Source organism: Cygnus atratus, chromosome 11 (genome assembly GCF_013377495.2).
Source record: "Cygnus atratus isolate AKBS03 ecotype Queensland, Australia chromosome 11, CAtr_DNAZoo_HiC_assembly, whole genome shotgun sequence".
Lineage (NCBI taxonomy): Eukaryota > Metazoa > Chordata > Aves > Anseriformes > Anatidae > Cygnus > Cygnus atratus.
This window is the reverse complement of record NC_066372.1, coordinates 2256337-2281595: the sequence shown is the minus strand read 5'-3', so window position 1 is coordinate 2281595 and position 25259 is coordinate 2256337. Positions and strand designations below refer to the sequence as shown.

Genomic DNA, 25259 nt, shown 5'->3' with positions numbered 1-25259 from the left:
TCCTACTGTAAGGTAATTTTTGAAAGTTTTGGTTCTTTGACTTTGGATACAAACTGAGTAGAATTGGGGTGTGCTTCATGAGTAATCGTAGCCCCACTGAACAGCACTCGGATGTAAGTGATCAGCGTTTCGTAACTGTTGACCAACAGCAGATATATATCTACTTGGGCTGACCCATGAAAATCTGTAGGGACCGTCTGGGCCATGCATTGGCTTTTGTCTGCTTTCCTTGGCACTGAAGAGCAAGTGAGAATGCTTTGCCTAGCCCTGGGCCTCATCTGACTCCTCTGCCCTGGCCACACCACCACCTGCAGTGACAGACTTCATGGTCTTGCATTCAGGTTTGTGCAAAACCACCCCTGGCACGTGCTCATTACCTGCACACTGAAGTTAAAACAGATCAGACACTGTGTTCGTGCCTCCACTTTTCAGATTGGAATGGAGACTCAGCATCATTAAGTCATTTTTGTTCTCCATTTTCTTCCTTTTCTCCCCTGGTTTGAGCTGTTCCTGCTTTATGCTGTGTTCTCCTACAACACATTGCTTTGCCCTCTTAGGGGGAATGTCGGGGTCAGTTTTGTATGGCTGGGTTCAGCATATTTATTTATTTTTCAACTCATTTATTCATTTCATCCTTGCTGTTACCAATACTTCCTTCCCTTTCCAGCATCTTGCAGGCTGGAGCAGCTAGCTGATCCGGTTGTGGTTAAAGGGGGCAGAAATGTCCCTTCTGAGCACAAATGGAAGCCCTAACCAGTTCTCACTGCAGGCCGGCGGCCTGGGCAAGCTGAACTCAGTGGCCAGCCTTCAGTTCTGGTGCTCTGTCCTTGAAATGGTTCAGGCTGGGAGTTTATAGCATTACACTGACTTAGGGAAGTGTCAGAGGGAACTGCACAGGACAAAAAGCCACTTGTGCAGTTCCCAGCATCGCAAGAAGCCTGCTGTGGCTTTGCCGGCGCTGTCTGAGGGCAGCTGCCTCAGTCCTGAAGCCAGGGCGTTGAAATGTTTGGTGTTTGCTCCCTTGCGCCGTGCTCGCTCCTTGGCAGTGAACTCGACTGCAGGCAGCTTCTAACCGGGGTGCTCCTCTCCTGGGTGTAACGCTGCACGGGGAGGGCAGCGTAGCAAAACCATGCTGAGCACAGAGAGGAAACACAGCAGCATTTCGAACTTTCTCTTCTTGCTGTTGAGCTTTTCTTCAGGAGGAAAAAAAAAAAAAAGCGGCCTTAATTCCCTGGTCTTCTATATTGCTGTTTGAAGCGGTGTGTGTGAGACGGGCATTTTCTGAAGCTCAGCTGGCAACCAGGTGTCCCCGCAGGGAGCTGCTGGGTGCCTCCAGGGCCGGGGCTCACTCCCAGACGGGCTCACGGCGCGTGCTGGGCTGCGCAGGATGGGGCCTGCTCCCGGGTGGCGTCTGCGCAGTGCAGAGCGGTGAGCGTGGCATAGAAATCAGAGGTACTGGGCAGCAATTGCGTCTGTAAATGATGGTAGGCAGTCATAGGGTATTTGCTACTGTGTCTCTGCCTCTGGTCTTCGAAAACTAATGCAGTGGCAGTGGGGATATTTCAGGTGCCTTTCTGCTTTGGGGACCTGCCCTGATGCTGGAGTAAAAGTGGTGGAAACTGAGTGTCACAGCTGTGTGCAGCAGCTCCGTTCCCCTTGCCCGTAAGTGGAAGGCGCTGGATGATGTAATTACCCAGCTGTCTAACGATGCTTGCTTTAGCCTGAGCTTGATGTTTTGGTATGTTTTTGTAAAAAAATAAAATGAAATGAAATAAAATAAAATAAAATGGTCAGACACCAGCCACAGGGGAACTGAAAAAACCCTTAGTTTTTCACCAACACTTCTGCGATACATCAACAATTTATCATTCTTGTTAAAAGAAGCGTGAGCCTTGGGAGGCAGAACCAGTGAGGGTCAGAGCCTGAGCCATTTCCACTGCAGAGCGGTTGGGGAGCGGAGCGTCCCACGTCCCCTGTCCCTCAGTGTGCTCGGGGACACGGGGTGTCACCCTCGGCACAGGGCCATGGCCAGGTGGCTTCAAGCTGCTAGTGAAAGCTTCTCTCGGTCCGCAGGTGGTTTTTGGGAGGGTGCATTACATGGGCCTAATGCACCGCTGAAAGTGGAGCATCACTGGGAGATAGTTTTGGGGGAGAGGAGATACAACCTTAAACTCAAAATAATATATATGTCTTTTGATACAGACCTGATCTTGAAAGCTCTGTGAATTTTCTTTGTTGCATGTAGGAATTACGAAGCTCCCATTTGTAATAATTGGTCATTTACTTAATTCTCCAAGTATCGTGTTAAAACATTTACCTTCTAATGATATTAGTGGATTATGTGGGGTCCCCTGAAAATTTATCAGCAGTCCTCGCACAGTAGTAATGTCTGTGCATGGACCTGCCACTGGTTATTTTCTGTTTCTACTGCATTGATTTTATAGCGTGTGCCAGCTGGCTGAGGTAATGGATTACTATTATTTTTTAGATAAATAAATGATCAGATAAAGTGCTGTCGAGCTCCTGCTGTGTGAGGAGCTGTGCAGCCACCACCCTTACCTTTGGGAGAGCCACCGAGCTCCCGGTGGAGGTGGAAGGGCCAGCAGGTGGGTTGCAGGATCTCCTCCTGGGGCCTTCGGTAGCCTGATCCCTTCCACGTGCTCCAGCACCAAAGTCACTTGTCTCTCACTTGAATGAGACTCATCGTTTAATCTCTGTAGAGTTAAAGAAAGCATTTTGCTGTTGAAAGTTGCTCATGGAACTGGTTGAAGTGGAGGATGTCACAGAAGCTTCCAGTGTCACAAGATCTGTTTTAGGATGGTCTGTTCTTAATGGGATTAAGAAGGAAAGCAAGAAGTGACAGTAAAACCAGGTGCTGTCGCTGCCGGAGGGCAGAGCCGCGCGGAGCAGGCAGCCTGCTGTCCGTGGGCAGCTCAGGGGCACTGCCCATGCCTCTGGCCGGCCTCCACAGCAGGCTGCAGGGTAGCCAGCCCTGTGGTGCGTGCCGAGGGCTTCCTTTCCATTCAAATTTCATTACCTGAACACCCCAAACATGCACAAAACGAATCTTAAAAGAACTGATTGGAGGATGGCTTATATTCCTGAGTGTTGACACCTGCGTGTGTACAGGAGCACGCGCCCGGGCACTCCTTGTTTGCATTTTTGATTTGTGTGCTTGGAAGTGCAGAGGTTATCTGTGGGCTATCTGGTGCTCGCTGTAGCAGAGCCGTGTTCACTGCTGCGTGCAGCGCGCTGGGCTCTGACAGAAGGGGTGGTACAGGTGGGACTGGGGCCAGGAGGCAGCGCTGGGGCAGCGCTGCTGGTGCCGACTGGTTAGAGCAGTAACGAGCTACTCGAACGAGTCAGAGCAGTGCTGTCATCTCCTGCCCATCTTCCTTGCTGCTGAAGTAGCAAGGAAGGAATTCATATTTCCCCTTAGTAATAGCTAGTTCTTGTTGCAGCAAATACTTTGGGGCCAGAGTAAACCTGTGTTTCTTGGAAATGTTCTTCACGTCTTCGACTTCCGCTTTCTCCTCTTCCGTCAGACTGTCCTTTTGCTTAAGATTTAGTCGTAGACCGTAGTCTGACTCATGACACACCACAACAGATGCGTGTTTTTCATAGAATCGTGGTTGGGAAAGACCTCCACGATCAGCTAGGCCAACCTTTACATTCCAGTCCAACTGTTTGTGTCTTGGGGGATGATGCTTCTAGGAGTTTGATTAGTTTAAATTTGTATAAAAACTGTTAAACAAGTAGGAATGCACCTAAAGGATGCGGGAGACAGAATTCAAGCTGCGCTGAACTCTGTGTACAGCCGTTTTTTGCTTTACTTCTGAGCTGCACCCAGAACGGAGAGCTGCGTGATGGGGTTGCTTCAGCCTCGATCGCCGACGCCAATAGCCAGGGTTTTGGTGGCTGTGGGCAGAGACCAGCACTTCCATGCCCGTGCCAGTGCCGAGCTCTGTGCTAGCCTTGCTTCAGACTGCATCATTTCCCCGTGTTCCCAGAAGTGCTTGGCTATGCTTAACTGTGATCCTGCAAAGATTTATCTTCATCCAGTGTGAGTAGTCCTGTTGCTTAATTTTATGCTTTGAAATCAAGCATGTAAATCTGCAAGACTGGGGCTTTGACCTTCTATTTCCTCTTACGGCAGAGAAATATTTTTGCTGTCATACACCTGCCCAGAATAATTTGTGCAGGAAAACAAATGAAAAAATATCCTTGGGATACTTCCTTGTCAAGTTCTTGGTGTTAAGGTCTGTGTATGCAGGGTTGCAGTAAGTTAGAACCTGTCTACTTAAACCTAATTTTAGTATTTAATGTGCAAGAGTATGTTTTCAGGAGGAGCTTCTTTCCCAGTGCCCCACCATCTTGGGGAGAGTATGAGTCCACTCATCCTTAGCATAGCCCCCTTTCTCACCTTGCTACAGGCAGCAGCCCGAAGTGCGGTGCTGTGCGGGATGCATAACCTGAGCTACCCAATGCTGCGTAAATGCAAAAACCTTCGGAGTTACCGAGCTGATCATCTTGATGATTTGGGTGTCTTACTGTTCCTGGCCATCCGGGTTATAACCCACTCCTTTTCTGGAACGATGCAACTTCTTTGCAACCTGCTGTCAGTTAAGCACAGTATTTACTAGTTTTATTTCTATATGTTTGGCTCTTTTATTTGCAAATAAATTATAAAATAGAGATCGGCACTGGCCAAAAGGTTAGAAAAGGAAAAAGAGGTAAGTACTTGGTGTGATGGCATCAGAGGAGGCCCTTTCTTGCTGGAGCGCGCATTAAGCAGCCGGAAAGTAAAGGCAGGAAGCTTTGGGCACACCAATAAGTTTAAGGACTTCACTCCTGCTAGATGCCTGTGGATTGCATGTACTGACCCAACTTTTAATGGGAGTATCTGCAAATTTTAATGCAAACTCTGAAGAAAGTGAAAGTGGATTACTTATACAAGCAGAAATCTTCTATCTTTACACCATCTGTTTTCCTTAGTGGCCTGGGTTTAATTTCTTTGTCCCGTTAGTCTGGGACACCAGCAAGTGTTGTCACAGCTCCCTTTCAGTAACAGTGCCACAGAGGTACTCAGGCTGGGTAAAGCTGCTTCTAGTGCTATGGGAAAGGGAGATCCAAAAGCAAATAAGCAGATACATCAGTGAGAAGTCACCCCGTGGTGAAAGGTCTGTGGGAGCGGTGTCACGACTGAGCTGGCAGACGAGCAATGAGGATCATTCACAGGTGCCTTTAACTTCTGCTGCAAAGTCCAGTCCGATTGCTTCATCTCCTTTTTTCTTGAGCGTGTTGAAAACGGCATCCGTTCCTATTGCCGAGGCTTGCCCGCCTCGCCTGCTGTCAGGCCGAAGGGCTGCGGCGTGAGGAGCCGCTGCAGGCACCGGGGAGCAGCCGGCGAAGGCTGTGGCGATGGGCTGAGCGTTGTGGAAGCCGCCACCTCTCTCTCAGGCTGCTTATCACGTCTTCGCTTTTGCCTTCTGACCCAGCTGCAGGTAAGGCTGTCAGGCTAATTCACACCAAATAACAGATGCCACTGGTAATTAGCAGGATAATTGGCTTGGTGCATTGACTTAGTTCTTAGGAGAGAATGGAGATGGTTGAAAGCAGACTCTTCTGGGCTGCTTTTGCTTTCGTTTGATGAGAGTCCCGTTTTTAAAATTAAATGCACAGAGCTCCCAGTGTGTCTGTGCAGTAGCTAACACAGCAGAAAGTACGACTTGTGCCGTGTCGTGTAAAGTTTCGTAAGGTTGCTCCGTGGTTAGATGCAAACTGCATGCTTCTAGCCTGGTTCTAAATATAGAAGAACAGATACTTATTGGAGAGATTCGCATGCCCATATGGTCTCTTTTGTAAATGGGGATGAAAAATGATGAAGTCTTGCTGCAGTTATTAGCAGCGTCTTTGAATTCTTCTGTTTGATTATCCCAAGCCAACAGAATTTTGCTGTTACTTAGTGATTTATAGAAGGACACTCTTGCTCTTTGTAGAGCTGGAGAAAGAAACTAAAATATTATGAGTCAATCTAACAATGGGGGAATTCATGGCCCCAACACAGCTTGTCACACGTTGCTCTCTGCAGGCTCTGTGGGTTATTCATACATATCTTTAAAGCAGATGACTTCAGTTGTTTTGCTGAGGGAACCAGCAAGAGATTCCCAAGTTGCCTCATGAGTTAGTGTACACCACTAAAGGAAAGATGGAAATCTTTTCCATGGAGGTTAAGCCTGTTTTGCCTGGAAAGGAAACACAAACTGCCTGGAAAAGTGCTGAAAATCTGTGGTACGAGAGATCTGGGATGGAAATAGATGGATTAGACTGCATGTATGTTAAAGTAAGTAGAACGTGTTTGGTTGTTTTCTTGGTTTTAAGGTAGGTGAAGGCTGTTGAGCCAAGCATATAACAGCTTATTAACATAATAGCTTATTAATAAAGGTTTAAATTCAATAGAATATTGGCTTACATATATGGAAGACTTTTTTCAAATATTCCAGACAATGGTTTGATTGTTTAGGACATTGTCTCTGTTGGAAGAACTTATATGTGGAGAAGCATTTGCAGTTGTTAGCGGGTGGTGTCAGGGTGGGTCTCTTCATTCTGGTAATCGTGTGTTGGAAATACAGAGGCAACATAAACTTTTTGCAAGCAGTCGAAGACACAGCACTCGCAGAGAAGAGGAGCAGAAAGAATAGTTCTTGTAAGACTAAACAAGGTGCAGAAACTCCAGTGAAGGTGAAGGGTTTTGGTCTCGGTGCCCTCGCTGACACGGGGGCATTCCCAGTCCCTCGTGCGGGTGGAGGTTAGAGCCGTGCCGCGGGGCTGCCACAGCTCGCTGGAGTCCTTCTGGTTGGGGTGGCTGGGGCAGGCACTGTGGTTCCCTCCCGAGCACTGCTCAGGGTGGTGCTGCAGCCACTAACCTCGCTTCTGCAGCTTCCCCCAGCTCTCGCGGAAGGCACCTGGTGGATGCATCTCTACCTGCGGGCTTTGCGTTGAGGCTTGTGGGGTCGCTCGCACCGTTTGTAGCTTCCTTGCGTGTGGACGTGCTGTCAGCTTCCCATGAGAAAAGGGGGAGGCGGAATACTGCTTGGTGAAGTGCCTCGCTGGTGTCAGGGTGCTGTTACGGTGTTGCAGCAGGGCGTAGGCTTGGCCTTATTGGCAGAGTTAAGCTTTGGGTTAGCTGAGTAAAACTGGCTTTCCCTGAATAAATCAGGCAAAGGCACTAAAAGCTCTGTTTTAATACAATTGCATCTCAGCCCGGTGCTTCTGTATAGTTTTAATGAAAAATTACCAGTTACAGACAAACAGTGTGGTGGTTTGCAGTTCTGGATTTTTATAACGCCCAGCAGGTATTTTACTTTTAATGTGATTCTTCTCAAGCAAAAAGAGAAGGAGGGCTGTTTGGACTTGATCCCAGCTTTCCAGAAGGATGCTCAGGAAAGTACAGCCCTACCTGCTGTCGAAGTCTATAGCAAACATCTTTCCTTCCATTTTTAACTTATTAACTTCTAAAGTTTCCACAGTTAAGTCAGCAATTGTCCATACTCCGGATGTTTTACAGATACCAGAAAATTCATGCAGATACCAGAAAATCCATCCTTACGTCACCTCTGCCAACTAGGTGATCAGCTGTGGCTCCGCTGCTCTTTTTCTCAATAACTTCTGTCAAACTCCAGCGCCATAGCACAGCATGGCTCAGTGCATCTGCCTGATCAATGCAAGCCTTTATTTTTCCTTCCTGTCTAAGGCAGTGCTAGATACACCAAATAATCTCATCACAGAGATGCAGATGGCTCTCTGCTGAAGCACTGCCACGGAGACAAAAGACAACGCTTCTTCTTTCAGCGCATATGAACCCAAGATGAACAGCCAGCTGCAGCCAGCGCTGGGAGCCACTTCTTCCCCGAAGCAAAACTTGGGTTGCTCTGTGTGTTGCAAGAAATGACTCGGTTATCCTGCCTGCTGTAGGTGGGGTTTCCGGAAGCTTTTGGGAAAATAATTTAAAAACGCTTCTTTAAGATATTAAATCCATTTAAGAAGTTGAGAAAAGGAAATCAACGTTATATCACATGACATCAACATATAAAAATATGTAAGAAACATGAGGGTCTTCCATGGTCTGGAAGTAGTATTTATGTCAGCAATAGTTAATTATGCCATGAAGTTTGTATTATGACTTACATTCTCTTAGTATTAAAACAAAAGCCTCATTCAGGCACCCATAAGTTTAGTCATGATGTGGTGAATGATTTTTCTGTGTATTCTTTAAGTATTGGCCTTTTTTTTTTTTTTAAGTTGGAGTGTTTTAGTAATATACCCACAACATTCAGTGAAAGCACATGAAATCACGCATCCTTTTCCTAATATTAGTCCTTCAATGCAACAGATTTTATGAGCTTAATATTCAGGGGATGGCTGTAGTTTTTCATTTGCCCTTAGTTTCTTGTAGCCACCATTCTACAACTGTTGTAACATGTTTTTCAGGTTGGACGAATGAGGAGGTGTTTTAAGGCAGACTTGTAATTAACTTCTTTCTGAAATCACTAGCATATAATTCTGTTTGGCCTTCATTTTGACATATGGGTTGAAATGCAATATACCGTATACCTCTTTATGTGGATTAGAACCAATGCTAAGTTCTACATGTGTCAGAACTCAGGATAGTTTTCTGTTGCTTAGTCTAGGATGGGCATCACACTTCTGCTCAACGTTTTTGCTGATTTTATTGTGCTTATTTAAAAAGTTTGTTTTCTCTTTATGTCTCAAGTAATGACTGAAGCACTCATGGTTTTGATCTAGCTGTAGGTGCCGACTTTTCTGAGCCAGATCTAGGAATCAAAACCATTTCAAACGCAACATTTTCTTAAACATTGACTTAGTTTGCTTTTAGGCCTGGCTTATGTGACAGCACACATTTCTTGAGAAGTGTGCTGAGTTCAAGGCGGGAGCTGTAGAGCAGTAAGGAAGGCAGGAGCGGGGCAGCTGTGGGTGTTACGGGCTGCGTGAGGAACGCTGTGCCTGCACCGGGCTTCCAGCATGCCTGCCAGGCTGGTGGCTGTGCCAGCCTCCCCGGGCACTCAGACGGGTTTTATCTTCATGTAGCTGCTGATACAGCCTTAGTTAAGCCCAGTCGGAAACGTGGTCAGAGTCGTAATGTCCCGAAACAGCATTGCATGTGACTTCCCTTAGATGTGTGGTGGTTTTCAGCTGTGTGCACTACTGGCATCGCATGCGGAATACTTCACAGAATAACAGATGTTAGCAGCAGCTGGCTGGAGATGGCTCTCATGGAGGGTCGGAGAACCAGGTGTGGAAGGGGAGCTGCGAAATGGAACAGGAGCTGGCAAAGGCTGATAACTGCAAGCAGCGCCTTAGAGCGTTGTTTGAATTGGCAACAGTTTGATAGATAAAATATTGTGTGGTATGATAATGACTAATTACAAACCAAATCTGTCTCTTTCTAAGGCATTTTAAAGAGAAGGTCAAGTACAGTCAACATAAAATGTGGAAAGTCATGTTTTTAAAGAAAATTCATGTGAAGTTCATTCTGTGGGTGTTAACTCTTCAAATCCTATTTTTCAGGGTCATATCAAGTCTAACCCAGAAATGTAACTGTTCTTTGATACGTTTGACAGTGCAAAGTAAAATGCTAGGTTTTCTGGCTTTGATGTCACTCCCGGTGTGTGGATTTCCACGGCGATCACTTTCTCTGAATTTCAGTAGAAAGATTACTAATAATTTTAGTATTTAAAGAAACGGGAAAAAAAAAAAAAACTTTTATGTTTCTGTTTGCTGACCAGATTTGCCTGTAGCAGCATGTATATATACGCTGCGTTTGGGATTTAGCTTTTTTTTTTTTTTTTTTTTTTAATCACTTCAAAGTAAAGTGAAGTTTCCCATCAGTGTAAGTCAGTGGATGTTTTCCCAATGGCTAAAGACAACTAGTTGTAATTCGTCCCACAGCAGTTCTTTGTAGGATGCTGGTAGGCCCTGAGACCTCAGCCGTCCTTTGAATACCACCCTGCTCCTGTGGTACTGCTCGCTGTGCCCGCGCTGGGCCGTGCTGCTGTGTGCAGGCACCCCTGGTGTCACCAGGCTGTTAGGCCACTCAGAGGGGGTTAGCAGCGTGCTACGGCAGCAGTTGCACCTCAGCATAGGCTGATACCTGGCTTTCGTTAGCACTAATTGCTGTAGCTGGCCGTTGATGGCTGTGGGTTGCCCGAGCACTCATCCCTCAGAGGCGGTGGCCACAGGCTCAGCTGGCAGCAGCCCCGGTGCTGCCATGGGGCCGGCACTGCCCGTTGTCTCCTCTCCTCCAGGTCCCAGCTGCGCCTGAACGCCATCAGAGTCGCTGCGTGGCCGAGGCTGCTGGCTGGCGGTGGTCATCAGGAGCAGAGGGAGGTGTGGGCAGAAGCACTGCACCTGTACGTGCAGTCACGGGTACGCGTTTCAGTCAGGTTTCACCTGGAGCAACCTGAGGAGAGCCTGCCTGGCTGGTTAGCTCTGCAGAGAGGTGCACCACGCTGCCGGGCACGGTTTATGTGCTCCAACGGTTAGGTTATTTTTTCTTAAATTCATCTCTGCAGTGACAGTGATAGTTAAAAATAAATGTACGACTTCCTGCTCTGGAGACCTCTTGTATTTATTGGTTTCATGGCCATGCTGCTCAGCTCTCATGAGCTTACTCTTCATTTGCAGGTCTTAGTGGGGAGAACCCCTGACTTCCCTTGGCAAGCTTCTACTTCTCAGTGGAGAAGGCAGTACCCAGGCCTTGTCTGTGTCAGCTGTGTTCCAGTGTGAAACTGTGTGAACTTTTAGGTAGCAGTACAGGAGCTCCCCTCAGCACTTCAGAATTTTGGTGCCCCTTGAGGTCTGTCTCTGCGCTCGTCCTGTAACAGCATTGAGTTAACTCTGAGTCCTGGTTAAACGACTGAAGCATTTGGTGGCGTTATTTGTTGTTGTTCGTGACTCGTTTCCTACTTGTCTGTCTCAGGGTAAGTTTGTATATCGCTGCCCGCACCCACATCAAGAGTCGAGCTGGGTGAGGTGTCTGCGGGCCCTCGGGCCTGCCCTCTGCCCTCCTGGTTCCTCGGGTCCCATGTTCTCCCGTGGCTCTGTGCATTGCCTTTCTGTCCCCTTCGTGGTTCTGCTTATGTAACTGCTGAAGATGTTGCTGATCCAAGAAGTTCAGTGGAAGCTCTATCTAAGAGTATTTCAAGATATCAGCACAATCGTTCTGTGGAAGGAGGCTTCAGGCTACTGCAGTTCAAAGACACATTTTCTCACAATTCTGCATCTTGAAATTGGTCTTAAAATGTTTTACGTTGCTGTTTGTAGAAGAAGCTGCTGGTCTGAATGATTCTTCTGGACAACTGAATTTACCAGTTTAGCAGTCCGTGGTTATATGAAAGGCTCTTTTATACTAAATGTTGTAAACAAGCTGCACGATAAGGTACAAATGAGACTTGACCATCTGATTCATTTAATTTATGGGTCTTGTAAGGATATAGCAGCAAAGTCCAATAAACTATATAATTAATAAAGTCTAAGAACTTTATTTGTTATTATCATAACTAAGCACAATGTGAGGGTAGTGAGGTTTGAGAGAGAGGTGCTGGTTTTCCAGCGTTAAGGCAGCGAAGAAGCAGCAGGACTGCTTGTTTTCCTGGCAAGCCTAGGGAGGGAACTGCAGAAGCTGCAGGCAGAAGTGTTCAGCCGAGTTTTCTTTCTTCAACCCTTCACAAAATGCAAAGTACATTTTAGGTGCAAAAGAAAATTGATTGGATATTATTCAAGGTACCTGCAGAGTTCAGCAGGTCTAAGGAACAGCAGTTCTTAATAATAGCTGAAAAGTTTGGGGAACATGAGGATTGAAATTTCTCGTCCTGTGAGTCAGAGAGTTATGCGATATCGTTGGGCTTTTAATCTTCCTATTAGAAAAACAATTTATGTGAGATTAATCATTTGTCTGATAAAGCATGAATACAAATTGTCACAGATGTTCACCCCACTATATATCATAATATCTTCTCAAATTAATTCTTTATAAATATCAGGTCTTAAACTGTACAGGAGCTATATAAATGGCTGTTGCTGAGCAACAAGCCAGAGAATACACTCCATTCCAAAAGAATGCAACTACTGTTACAAAAATCAATAATTTTTGTTTTGATTTTTTTTTGCAAAGTTAATTATGCTCTTTCCCTCAGGTCATAACAAGAATTTAGCTGAGTTTCTCAGAGGTTTTGCAGCCTGCTTGTCGTGGAAGCCATGTCTTTGGCTGCTTTCTGATCCTTCCTGGTTACTTGCCGTTTTTATAAAAGGAGAGTAAAGTCTTGTCTTTCTTTTCAAACTGCAACCAGCAGCAATGTTTGTTTCGAGGAATGCAGTGCTTCCTTGGGACTGTCTCCACATGGGAGGACTGACAGAAATCGGACTGGCTTCAGCACTGGAAGAACTGGGACCTGCTGCCGCCTCTTGTGTTACGATCAGGATCTCTGGATGGGATCCAGGCTGGTCAAGTTCAGGCTTGTGGTTAAGCTCACCTGGACGTGCGTCTGCCTGCACAAAAGATAAAGCTTTCCTGTTTTAAGTTTTTCTAGGCTCTGAGTTACCATCAGTGGTGGTGGCATTGTGAGCAGAGACTAAGAGACAATATAAGCTGAAAGCATATTATTCCAATAGCATCAAATCATGTTTTCAGAACAATCCTATCCAAGGAAATCACACAGTTGAGGAGATCCTTTTCTAACAAGTGAGCGTTTTTCATAGATAAGTTGAACCAGTTTGCACAATTTTTCACAGGTTTGTACTCTGGCTTGTAGTTATGCCGCACTAACAAGCAGTTTTCCTTTTTCAATCATAATAATGCAGACTGTTCTCTCCAGGTGGCCATGTTCAGAGTCAGTAACAGGTTCACACTGAATGATTTTGGTCAAATTTTGACTTTGGCCAGCTGTTGCTGTTCTGTCAGCTGCTTCAGCTAGTGCTGCCAGAATTGATGGTCTGTCTTTGATCCAGACATTAACGAACTGCTTTATTGCTACGCAAAAATAAGGTCATTTTTGAAGGAGAGAGAAGCAGTGTCTGTCCTAAGGTTTTCTTGATTAACACCTGAAAGACTGTGGGTTTTGAGGCTGTCTGTAAGTGAATAACTAGGTTGTCTTTGCTAAAGTGCAAGTCATATGAGCTCACATGTATGGGCAGGTCTTGCCAAGAACCTAGGGACAGCTTTGTTGAGTTGAATTTTTCTGTTTTTTGTTTGTTTGTTAGTTTGTTTTTGTTAGGATATGGATCGTTTGTGAACTCTTTCAGTCCATATCAAAAGAGCTGTTAAGCTGGATGAAGAGCTGTATCTCCTGCTATAATTGTGATTATGCAATGGAAGTGGAGAACTATTTGATTGCTGAAGCGAATGCTGAGCCGCTCGCATGTCTAACTTCGTTCTGTCAGCAATGTCAATTAGTACTTCAAGAGGTTAATATTTCAGAAGAGAAGCTGTGTGAGTCATATGGTCTCATTTGATAGATAATTGTTATAGTCTGCTGATTTCTTCATGTGATCCAAGATGAAATCATGAGGTATGAGAGAACACTGAAATTTTCTATTATATTTTCTTATTATATGAAATTCTGATAATACAGCAAGCTCTCTGAGCCGCCAGTGAGAAATGAAACCATTGTTCTGTCTTTTCTTTCTGCTGTGAATTCTTCTGAGCAACTATATCGCTGTCACTGAGCATTGCCTTTCCGCAGCTCGCGTTGCCCTTCCCAGAGCGCAGCCCGGCAGTTCTGTACTTGGCCCGACTTCGGAGGTGATGGTGTTTCACGTCACTCTGCTGAGGCTGGAACAGAGTCTAGGCAAGAAACTGAATTTTGAAATAACCCTGTTCATATGCATTTGGTTATTTCCTTTTCATCCTGAATTCAAGGCTGTCTTGTCTGTGCGCCTTGTGTTCACTCTGAGCCCCTCCTAAGCTTGTTCAGAGAAAGCACAGCTGCATTAACACCCAGCTGTTGGTCGATGGCCGCTGCCGACTGAATGGTAGCAGTATTTACCTGAAGTTTCGTTCACTGTCTTTCCTTGAGTCAGTCGTACCGTTATCACCCCTATCAGCAGTTCTGTTCTGGTGGTTTGAAATTTGTATTGAAATGTTACGGAGGGTAATATATTTGGTGGCCATCATCAGGCACAATTTCAGTAAAGCTCACTTGATTCTTGCTGTAGTTTCTATTGTAAATTTCAGTGCTATTTTAGGCTAGAATCCTCTCCTTTTTAGAAGACTGATTTGTAAATCAGCGTCTCTAGAAGTTTATCATATTTTAGTCTTATTTTCACAGTCATAAACTTGATCTTACGTATTAGTAAAAAAGGGTGAATATTAGACATCAAAGAGTAAGGCACTTCTCAAGAGAGCCCCTTGTTCCTGTTTCTACCAGTGGTAGTTCTTTGTTTTCTGCTTAGAGTTGGATCCCATCAAAGGCTGTAAAGCAACGGGTTTTTAACATCAACTGATTATATAAAAGAAGATAGAATGAAAATCTGATTTTGCAAATCATTCTGCTAAATTAATGAGGTGAGAGTGTTGTGAAATGATTCAGTGCTTATAATTAGGAACATCTTTCTCTTTCCTCCCACCTGTTCTTTTTACCAGGTGCTTTCTTTGGCAGGGATTTAAGGCTAGGCAGTGATGCTACAGATGAAAAGCTACAGCTTAGCGCTCTCAGGATGACTTTAATATCTGTGAGGTTGTGTCATGTGGAAGATTCAGCTGTCTCTAGTAACCCAGTTTCTATGGAGATCTGTTTTCTGCTTTCTCTTTTTTCCCTTCTGCAGACAGTAGAAAATACACAGTTTCAACTGAATAAATTAAAGGTGCCTATTTCATCCTGGCATAGATCACATAATTAGAAACTGCCGTGTGACATTTGCTGCCTGAAGTTAACAAAATTTGCGTCTTACAAGGCTGCTGGCTTTTTAACATCGGTAAACTTGGTACAGCCCAGAGGAAACCAGCCTGCCGGCCTTCTGGCTAGACAGCATTTAAAAGCTTTCCCCTTTTGTATTACCTTTCCTTTGCTTTCTGTTAATTCCTGTGATGAGAGGGAAGCAGCATCCCATCACAAATACTGAAGATGGGGAACTGCTGCTTTAACAGAGGAAAAACAAAAGTCATAAAAACTGGGCGAAGTGTGATACATACGCCTTTTGTCTTCAGCTGTCTCTGCTACAGTAGCATCTTCTGTGTTAAACAGAGAAACTTGCCCAGCTTCTGGCAGGCTTTTGATTCTCAATTTCAAAAAAAGAAGGGTTCTGCAAATAGGTGCATTTGGATAAGTTTGGATGTATGTGTATTTAGGGCATTTTGTGTATTAGGGAATGCTGTGTTTAAAAAAACAAGTGGAAAGGAGAGAAGACGTTTTGTAGTGGAAACATGAAAGTAAAGTTTCAATTCTTTATTTCATTGTTTTTCTCCTTTCACTCAGTAGAGAGAATTGGGTTACCAAAGCGCCATACTTCTCTGGTACCTTTAGCTTCTGATAACTTTATATTTTCATTTATTATGGGTTTGGTTTTCTTTTGAAAGGTTCTCATACTCATTGCTTCCAGGTGGCAGCGGCAGGAGCCATCTCTGCAGAGCGAGTGCAGGGCCCAGCAGAAGGCCTGCCTGTGCCTTTTGCTGTGCCCTGGCCCCTTGCTGGCTGCCCTCACGGTCAGCGATGGTGAGGTTGGTTGCAGGTCCTATCCAGCCCCCAAGGATGCTCAGATTTTGCTGTTTGCATGTTACCTAGTCACGCGATAGGAATTCTTTTTATTTTGCACTGGCACAATCTGGACAAGATCTCTGTGCCCGCTCTCCTTCAGGACCCCTCTAAAATGAGGTGACTGACTTATCTGGACACAGGAGGGAAAAGAAGAACTGCAAGCCTTTGTCAGAAAGCTACTTGGTTTTACTCATCTGGCAGGGGGGTTCTGTTTTCTCTACCTGGAGGCTAAAGTGGACAGAGAAGTCCCAGCTGATGTTTCAGCACGTACCTCGCAAATTGAGGCTGCCAGCTAGCAGCCGAGGCTGAGCAGGACCTGAGGAGCGCAGCTCCAGCCTCCCTGCGAGTCCTGTGTCTGCGCATACCCCCCGAAAACCCCCAGGGCCTGGGCCTGGCTTCGGGGTCTTACGTCCGTGCAGCAGGAGCTGCAGCCCAGCTGGGGCTCTCAGGAGGGGCGCGTTCCTTCTGCAGCGCTGGCTTCCCAGCCGGAGAAGGGAAGCATCAGCTGCTGTTGCCCTGCCTCTGGTTGTCTGCCCTTTTTCTTTGGATTCATGCTCGAGAGTGTTTTGCAACAGGACTGCTCCTATAAAGCCAAGCAGCGTTGTTGTTTGCAAAGGTAATGGGTGTGGGGAGATCTCGGTGCTCTCCAAGCATTACAAGAGCATCAGATGAGAAGCTTTCATGTATTAAAAATGCCGTAGCCTTTTACTAGTGTTACGCAAGAACTCTTTTCCTATGTACCTATTTGCATTTATGTGCAACTGTAGAAGTAATGATATGGTTTCCATACACTTTTAACTGGTTCTTGAACATGACATAACCATTATAACTGCCTTCACTCCTTTAAAAATATGAATAATCTCAGTTTTTGAAAACAAGGTGCATGTTTGTTCTGGGTTACATTTATGAATGAAGTTTGACTGCATCTGCCACAAAGCAGCTGAATTGTGTGGAGATGTGTAGCTGGTTTCCATCGCCTTAGCTCATGCTTGCCATGGGCCTGCTTTTGTTCTAAAATGGTAAATAATAGTCTTTTCATGCTGTTGACAAATGTCTAATGCTCAGAACCATTTGAACCATTTTCAGGACTTTATTTAAAAGTCTTTGGGAGGTTCTTCATACTTTATCAGAAGTGAACTGGGAAGTACTGCAACAGTTGATGTCAGAATTGGGGGGTTTACCCTCGCTGGCGTTCCTGTGGGTTCAAGGAAGAGAAATGTTTTTAGTCTGTGTGTGTGTGTGCAGTTAGAGTGGAATGGGCAGCGACTCAGTGGCGGTACCTCTGTACCTAACTGTCTCTAGGGGTCATTCAGTTCAGTTCACACCAAACCGAACCCCCCCACACGAGCCACCCTTCTTCCTGGTGACATTCCCATGATGTACCAGTGGCAGGCAGGCAATCGCACAAGGTTGGCACACGTGTTACACTTTGAGAGCCTGACAGAGATCCAGTCTGTACCTTTGGCTTGGGTGAAAATGGTCATAACTGGAATTAGGCTTTTCTTCTCTATTATTTTGGAGGCCTTTTCAACCAAATCCTTTCAGTTTTTTCTTCTGGCATTCTGGAGACAATCCATTTTAAACTTGTCCTCTTTGCAACTACAAGGGAAAGAGTTTTTAATACTCTATATGAAGTAGCTTCGCATGAATTAACTCAGATGTGGCAAAGTGTTCTCATAATAATAAATGTTGCTGCGTGATGTTATATTGCAAATGCATTTAGAATCGGCTCAGAAGAGTTGCTCTTAAGTGATTTTTTTAGTAGCCAGGTTTTTGACCTCTCTCAAAACACAGATGGTTTGGTTTGTAGATTTTCAGCATTGAATGTGCATCTTGGAACATTCTTGTGCCAGAGAAATGCCTTTTCCGTTCTGCATAGGCAATAAAATTAAGCTTGTGTAGCCCTGTGTCAATAGAAAACTAGTTCACCTCAGATGTGCTAATTAACTCGTGTCTTGCTTATAGGTTTGGCTGCTAAACATAATGCTAAACATGCATTTAAAAAAGAAAAGGAAAAAAGGTTTTGGTATGTAATATATGTTGATGATGATTTAACTATGTTGCAGAAAGAAGTCACTAATCTTTTGCTGTTTTTTTAATATTGCAGTATGCCAGGGTTTGGATCCCTGATCCAGAGGAAGTCTGGAAGTCAGCAGAACTTCTCAAAGATTATAAACCTGGAGATAAAGTTCTTCAGCTTCGACTTGAAGAGGGCAAGGTAGATCTGTATGTTAAATCATAAGCTGATCGTTCTTGCTCTTGACAAGAGACTGATGTATCTAACACAGGAAGCCATATTGTTAAACTATATCCGTATTTATATATATGCAATTATTCTTGTCCACAGACTTTGAGGAGTACTTTTTGTGTGACAACTTATTTTTCCATAGTTCCTGTAAATTATAATTACGTAATTCCATTTTGCCGGATTTTTAAAAATAAGTAAGATTAAAATGTTGGTTTTATCCAGCTGCCTGTTACATTCAGTTACATCACTTTTTCTACTTATGCCGTTAAAGCTGTAACTCTGGTTTGATATTCCAGTGGACTGCAAGGAGAACAGTGTTGCAGAGAAAAAAACGTGACTTTTAAGTTGAGCATAGTCACAAGAAGGTTAATAATGTTAGAATGGAGTGAGGCATTGCCAAAATAATGCTGTATACTGTGTACAGAAGTGACAACATCTCTGCGAAATGATCACATCCTTGCAGTTAATGCCTGTTAATTTTTTCTTATGCTGTTTAAATGGTTATTTAATATTAATATATAATGAAAGTGATCCCTCAGGTCTTCTCATAGAAAATAAAGATCTACTGCAGTAGGTCACGCATTTATTTTCAATTTCTTTTCTTCTTACCAGTGAGCAACTTAGATCCTACTTTCAGGTAGAGGTCTACATAGCAATTAAGTAAAATGAGCAGATTATATGTATAGAATAGCTTATAAATAAAATATTTTACTTGAATGAATTTTCATTCTTTGACTTGCTCATATCTCATATGGCAAACTGAGCAAACCTATTCAATCTGACAAAAGTAATTTTGCTCCCCCCCATATTCCAGGCCATGCTTTGACGTTGCACATTTCACACTGCATGTAGTAGAATGAGGGTGTTTGCTAGTTAAGACACATTATGTTGGGACAAGAAAATGTCAGGTAAATAAGGTGTTGTTGCCTCTAGAGACAGATGCAATTAAAGCTCTATGTTAGAGATTAATTTATATCTGCATAAATTGTAGGTTGCATTTTTTTTCAGGTTACGTTTTTCATAGTGCTCTGTCAACATTCTTGTGTCATATTAGTGTGTATGAAGCTGGCTATAGACTGATGGAAATTTATTTCCTCTGTCCCACTCAAGAGTAAAATAATATGAAAAACTAATTATATTTATGATATAATATTTCAGCTTATTTAATAAAAAGATATGGCAGAAAAAGCAAGGGATTTCTTTAAGTAATAGTTTGAGAAGATGATATACCTTTATTGTTGCCTGTTGAATACAGAAAACCCTTTTGGAAAAATTTTAATGACATTTTTCAATAACAGCCTGCTAACTCAAATCATCAGATAATTTAAATCTTGTTTTGTGCTTTTATAACTTATGAATGTTTTGCTGGGAAAAAAATAGTTGGAGGTATTGAATGAGGAAACCTAAACACCAGTTCTTTCAACACGTGTTTCCATTTGATTTTCAGGACCTAGAATATTGCCTTGATCCGAAGACCAAGGAACTCCCGCCCTTGCGAAACCCTGACATACTTGTTGGTGAAAATGACCTCACAGCACTCAGTTATCTCCATGAACCTGCTGTTTTACACAACCTCAAAGTTCGATTTATAGACTCTAAACTCATTTATACCTATTGTGGCAAGTACTGTCATTTTATACTATAATCTTCACGCTGAATGCACTAGACAGGAAAACTTGATTATTGATATATGTGCTTTTAACTTAATGGTAGGGCATGTTGGGCTATTCCTCTGAAAGTCCCTGTGTTTGTGGTCACTAAGTGCATCAAGTCAGCTTGAAAGTATTAAGGCTCAGAGAAAATTGACTTCGCTTTATGTCCCTCTAGCTTCCCAATGGACACTGTTTATAAAATGTGTATTCAGCAATCTTAGCTTGCCCATGGGATTACTTGCTAATCATTGTTCCCCTTAGGCATGCTTAGGTCAGCATTGGCTGGAGGAGAGCTTCACACGCTGCAGATGTAGGAGGTTAGCCTGGCTGTTTGATGGATTCATTGCTTCCTCCCTTTGATTGCCTCCATCCATAATGAGCACCTGTTTCTATGTACAGAAGATACCAGTTTATTTACCTTTTGATGTTTTCCAATCAGTGGAACTATGCAAGTGAATTTGTAACAGTGCACGAGCCAATGCCTGTCTGTTCAGAATCATGAACAATGTTGGTTTTAAAAATACCGTTTAACTCACAGTAGAGGTTACTTGATGCTGTAATTGCCTGTGATATTTTCAGGTAACCAAAGCGGGGAGAAGTTACTTTAATGATTACTTCATCATAGGTACAAAATTACAGCTGAGTTGTCTGTTTTAAGGGCACTTTTTGAGGTATTTCAAGCTTAAGATTTAGATTTCATGCTTCTGAGCTCATTTCTGTGTGCACATGTGTTTCTTTTAAATCGTAGTGTTTTGTCAGAACACATTTTGAACTTTTCATATACCCTATCAATATATAAAATCTGTTATTTTATCAAATATTTCTTAATTTATCTTTATTTTGGATATTGTGCTAGTGCATAAGGAACAGTTTAAGTAATTAGATATTTTTCAGTTTTTTTTTTTTTTTTACATTTAAGCTGAGTAAAACAAAACATAATATAATGATGTGACTTCTGGAAACCAGATACTGAAAATTTCCTTCTTGTAATTGTCTGATTAAAACAAAGACACATTCTTCCAGTACATGTAGTCAAATTACCATGTGTATATTCATCATAGCCCAGTTTATGCCAGCAGAAAACATGCCCCATGATTTCTTTTTAAATACACAGTTTAACTTTGTTTCTAATCAGACTTTTGTAGGACAGTCCCCATTCTTGCTATGGCGTGCCAGAGGATATTGAGCCTTCTTGATGCCATCATACATTAGACTTGCTATTTGTAATTCCATTGTACTTTGTGCCGCTCTGCAGACTGTAGAGCAGCCTGTGGAGGTCATGTTGCAAGATGGCCCTCGGCAGATATCAGTGAATCCTGGCTGCAGGTATCTGAAGTAGAAACTTGTATTTTGCAGCTGAAAGCCCTATCCTGTCCTGGTCTTCAGGTGGAATGTGCCAAGTGTCAGTTTTTTCGTGTTCTCGTCACTGGTACAGCTCTCCAGTGCTGATGGGTATGGAGGGATAAGGTAATCGGCACGTTCAGCTCCTCACAATGAGCACAGTGCAGACATTAATGTCCTGCTGGCCATTCCTAATCTGTGAGCGCTCAGCAGAGCACATCTGTTCCCAGTCCTGCTCTCAGCAGTGTCCAGACCATGGGGGCCTGAATCAGACTTCGCCTCCCTCTGCTTGCAACCAGCCTTCGTTCCCAAGGTGTGGGACCCACACCTCATCCCTCACGCGGTCAGCGCGTGGCCAGAGGCACAGAATGACTGAGGTTGGACGGGACCTCTGGAAGTGAAGCTCCGTACTTAAAGCAGGTGGGGTTGCTCAGGGCTTCGACCAAAGAGTACTTGAGCACCTCCAATGGTGGAAACACCACAGCTCCTCTGGGCAGCCCCTGCTAAGGGTGCGTGATTTAATCCCTGAGCTTGGACACAGCCCATGTTTCTGTCCCTAGTGCCCCAGTGTAAAGCTCCTGATGGGGGAGCATTCAGTGAAAGGGCTTTTGTGTAACCAGTCTCATCTCCTGAGCTTGTAAATAGTTTCCAATTTATGAGTTTAGTGGTTCCATGCCTGCAAGTGCCATGCCCATACCGTGAGACAGCCTGCCCAGTTTGTGTTGTGTTTGCTTCTAAATATGGATTGTGTTTAACATCATTTAAGAGGTTTTCAAAAGAAGTGTGTTGTCAGCTGGTTTTGTTTTGCTGTTTGGGAAAACTTGTTGTTTTCATATTTTTCCTAGTGCTACTTTAGTTGTGGGTTTGGCTGATTTTTTACAGTTCCTCCTATGGCTGGAAGGCCTTTAGCAGCTTGTGGAGTTTGGTGATGTGGGATTGCTGAGCTCGATCAGCCTTCTTGCTTCCCAGCACAAAGCGACACTTCTGGGAAATGCATGCTGCGTGAATTAGAAACATGAGGACTGGGCACTGTGGCAGTTTCAGGTGGCCACGGTGCAGGTGACTGAGGTTGGACACTGACTGAACCAAAGAGTGTGCTCTGCATTTGTTATCTTGGATGGTAGGCATATGTATGTTACATTACAGGCTAAGTAAAATGAAGTTGGTGAGTTAGCCTCTAAAAACCTGCTGCTTTGGTCACGGACACTCACCTTGCAAACCACTATCAGTTTCTATATGTGCTGCTTCCCCTCTGCAAAAGATTATTGCCTTAGAGCTTTGTCCGCAGAAGGAGCTGTATGTGCCTCCTTAATCTGATTCAGATGTTAGCCAAGTTAGTTTAAATACCCGCTGAAGATGGTTTGAGCTAACCCAGTTGATTTAGCCTGAAGGAGATTAAAAAATGCTTTAATCTACCAAGAGAATTATGGTAACATTGCTCTCAACCAGCAGAACTAGATCTGGGATGGATGAATTTCCACAGCCCTAGAAATTAATTCAACTATTCTTTCAGTAGTGTACTATGTCAAATGGTATTAATTCTGGAAAATTTCACTTTGAGGTAACCCAGACTTTTTAATTGAAGAACTCCTGATTTCTTAACAGGGCAACCTGTCACCAGAAATCCAGAGGTGATTTACAGTTTTGTTTTACTGTTGAGAACGTGAAATGAAGAGTTACTGAAGGAAATTGAAAGGTTACAAAGGAAGAATTGAATGTTTATATGGAAAAACTGCTATGGCTATGGTCAAAACTCAGTGAAAACTGCTGATTAGTTCAGACGTAAAAAATACTGCCTTTTATAAAGGACAGCAAACTTTAAATTAATAAATTATTTAAAATAATATGCAGTTTACCCACAGATGGGTGAATACATTGAAAATGAAAGAATTGGCTACCCTTAATTGAGGTATATGTAAGAAGAATGGCAAGAAGAGTAGCCAGAGTTCAATTTAATGTAACTGTAGGAATGAAAACACACACGATGTGGGAAGGGCCATGATGTTTGTTATAAAAACAGCCATGCGATTTAGTAGAGATAAAAAGAAATTATATATAAATTATTCTGGATTATAGTCTTGTGAGATAGACTGATTTAAAGTTCCATAGAAAGCACATAATTTCTGCCTCGCTTGTTTTGGGTATTTCCAGATGGCAGTTGCTTGTTGATCTTACAAGCCACTCCTGAAATGAAGTGATTTTAATACGCTGGAGACTTGTCACGGGGCTGCCAGTTTTGAATTCAAGGCGTTGTTTGTGCCAACGTGGCCAAAAGCAGGAGGAGGGAATTGTCTGAAGTCTTGCACAGGTTTTTAAATGTCTCTTGGATTAGACTTGCAAGCCTGAGAGGCTTTAGGAGCCTGTCCATCCCGGCTCGCAGCCGGGCAGTGAGGTGGAGCAGGCCAGGGTGGTTAATGCTCATCGCTCACTGCACGGCAGCTCCCACAGGGACTCTCCCTGACTGCCACCACGCAATGTGTGCTTTGGTAACAAGCTGTACTGCGCAGAAGTGCTGAGAAACGAGTGGTGGTATGAGTGTCAGAGCAAGTGCCAGGGAATTAGCAGAGACCTGGCTAATGAGCTGCGTGAGGCGCGCATGCCCAGCTCCCACGGGAGGGCTGCTGCAGAAAAGCCCCTCCGGGTGTTCAGCGCCGAGCGTGGCCCTGAATCCCTCATGCTGCGAAGCCATCACAGCGGCTTGCACTCAGAGCAAATAAGTCGCCTCAGTCCTCGTCATTTTGCCTAGCAGTTGCACATTGTTGGCGAAATTAGGAATTGTGACGTGGCTTGTGTTCAGTGCCGAAACAGGCCTGAGAAATCCTGAGGATGCGTGCTCAGCAGTGCCGCTGAGGAGAGGAAAGGGAGGAAGCATTCCTGTGTATTGGCAAAGGGCCTGCAGGATCCAAGGGTGCTTCCTGGTGTTGTTCATAGCAGCGAATTTCCTGGCATTCTCTTGGCAGCATCGCCGGGGCCCTGGGACACCGCCACCTCTTCCCTGCCCTGGCTGTGTCCAGCCATGCTCCCTTGTCCTTTGCAGCGCTTGGGAGAGCGTGCCGGGAGGCTGCTCTTGTACCTGGTGTCCTGGTTCCTACCTCTGCGTCCCCTGTGCTCAGCAGGACACTGAAAGCTCTGATGTCCCAGACCGAGCTCCTGCCTGGCTTTGCCTTGCAACCCATCCTGATCCTCCACATCTGCGATGCCATCTTTGTGCTGCGAGCAGTTCAAGGAAATTAGCATCAGCCGGTGGTAGACCAGGCTGGGACAGCCGGTTTGGTTGCTCTCCTGGGCTGCCAGCTTCTCTCCTGTGCTGGCCTGGGTCCCTGGCACACAGGGACACAGCAGCTCCGTGCCCCGTGGGCCCCTTTGGAGCTGTGCCCCAGTGAGGGCAGGGCGGGCAGGCGTGGGGAGCCACTGGTTCACCCACCCCAGCCCGGCCACCACTGGCTGACTCCCAAGTCCCCCCCAGCTGCTGATTTTCAGGTTATCTGATGGGCTCTGCAAGGTCCTTTAAAAAAACAAACAAACAACTTTTCAATTGCTTTTTCCCAGTTTCAAAGTGCAGGTGTTCCTTGCACTGAGAATATTCCTCAAGTCTGCCAGTACTGAGCTCCTTTATGCCTGCACCCCCCTTTAGTTTTGGGCTCGTCAATACAGCATTAACAACTTGGCATGCTTTTTTACAGGGACTTTTACTGAAGTTCCTGAGTCACCTGGGTGAAGTCATGGCTGATAGAAAAACACTGACTCGGTTAGATAGGCATGCCTAGACGTCTAACTAGCCATATATTTGAGGAAATAGATCAAGGTCTCTCAGATCTCTTCTTGAAAAATTTTCTGTCATTGTCTAATGCTTTTACTACAGTTTGTGCTTGATTTATAAATACATGACAGGATGTAAAAATGGGGTGATACTCACAGCAGCAGAGCCAGATCATAGGTTCTTTCACTTCCCTCCTCCCAGCTTTTGCATGGAAAATCTCTTAGACAGAAATCACAGCACTAAACTGCATAGAGCACAGGGCTGGGATCTGCCCTGAGGAAGTGTGTGCGCGTGTGCATGTGAATCTCTGAGTAAATTTAGAAATGTGTTGAATGCTATGGAAATGCTTTCAGGGTGGGTACTTCAGGGGTGGGTTGTCCAAGGAGTGTCTATAGCATCTTGCTACAGGCATTACACAGCCACACGCACCATGTAATACATATATGAGAGGAGATTCTATTTTTAAAATGGCCACAGTTAAAATTAGA

General features: G+C 44.4%; 1 protein-coding gene across 8 annotated transcripts in view; it reads left to right on the top strand.

The window, feature by feature from the left end:
• The window catches only part of MYO5A (myosin VA), a 103768-nt gene that overhangs the window by 2773 nt on the left and 75736 nt on the right, over window positions 1–25259 (top strand). For all 8 annotated transcript variants that reach the window (XM_035553823.2, XM_035553827.2, XM_035553829.2 and 5 more), the window contains exons 2-3: window positions 17878–17988; window positions 19466–19637. In XM_035553823.2, coding sequence (XP_035409716.1) covers window positions 17878–17988; window positions 19466–19637 — 283 coding nt within the window. The remainder of the gene's footprint in view (window positions 1–17877; window positions 17989–19465; window positions 19638–25259) is intronic.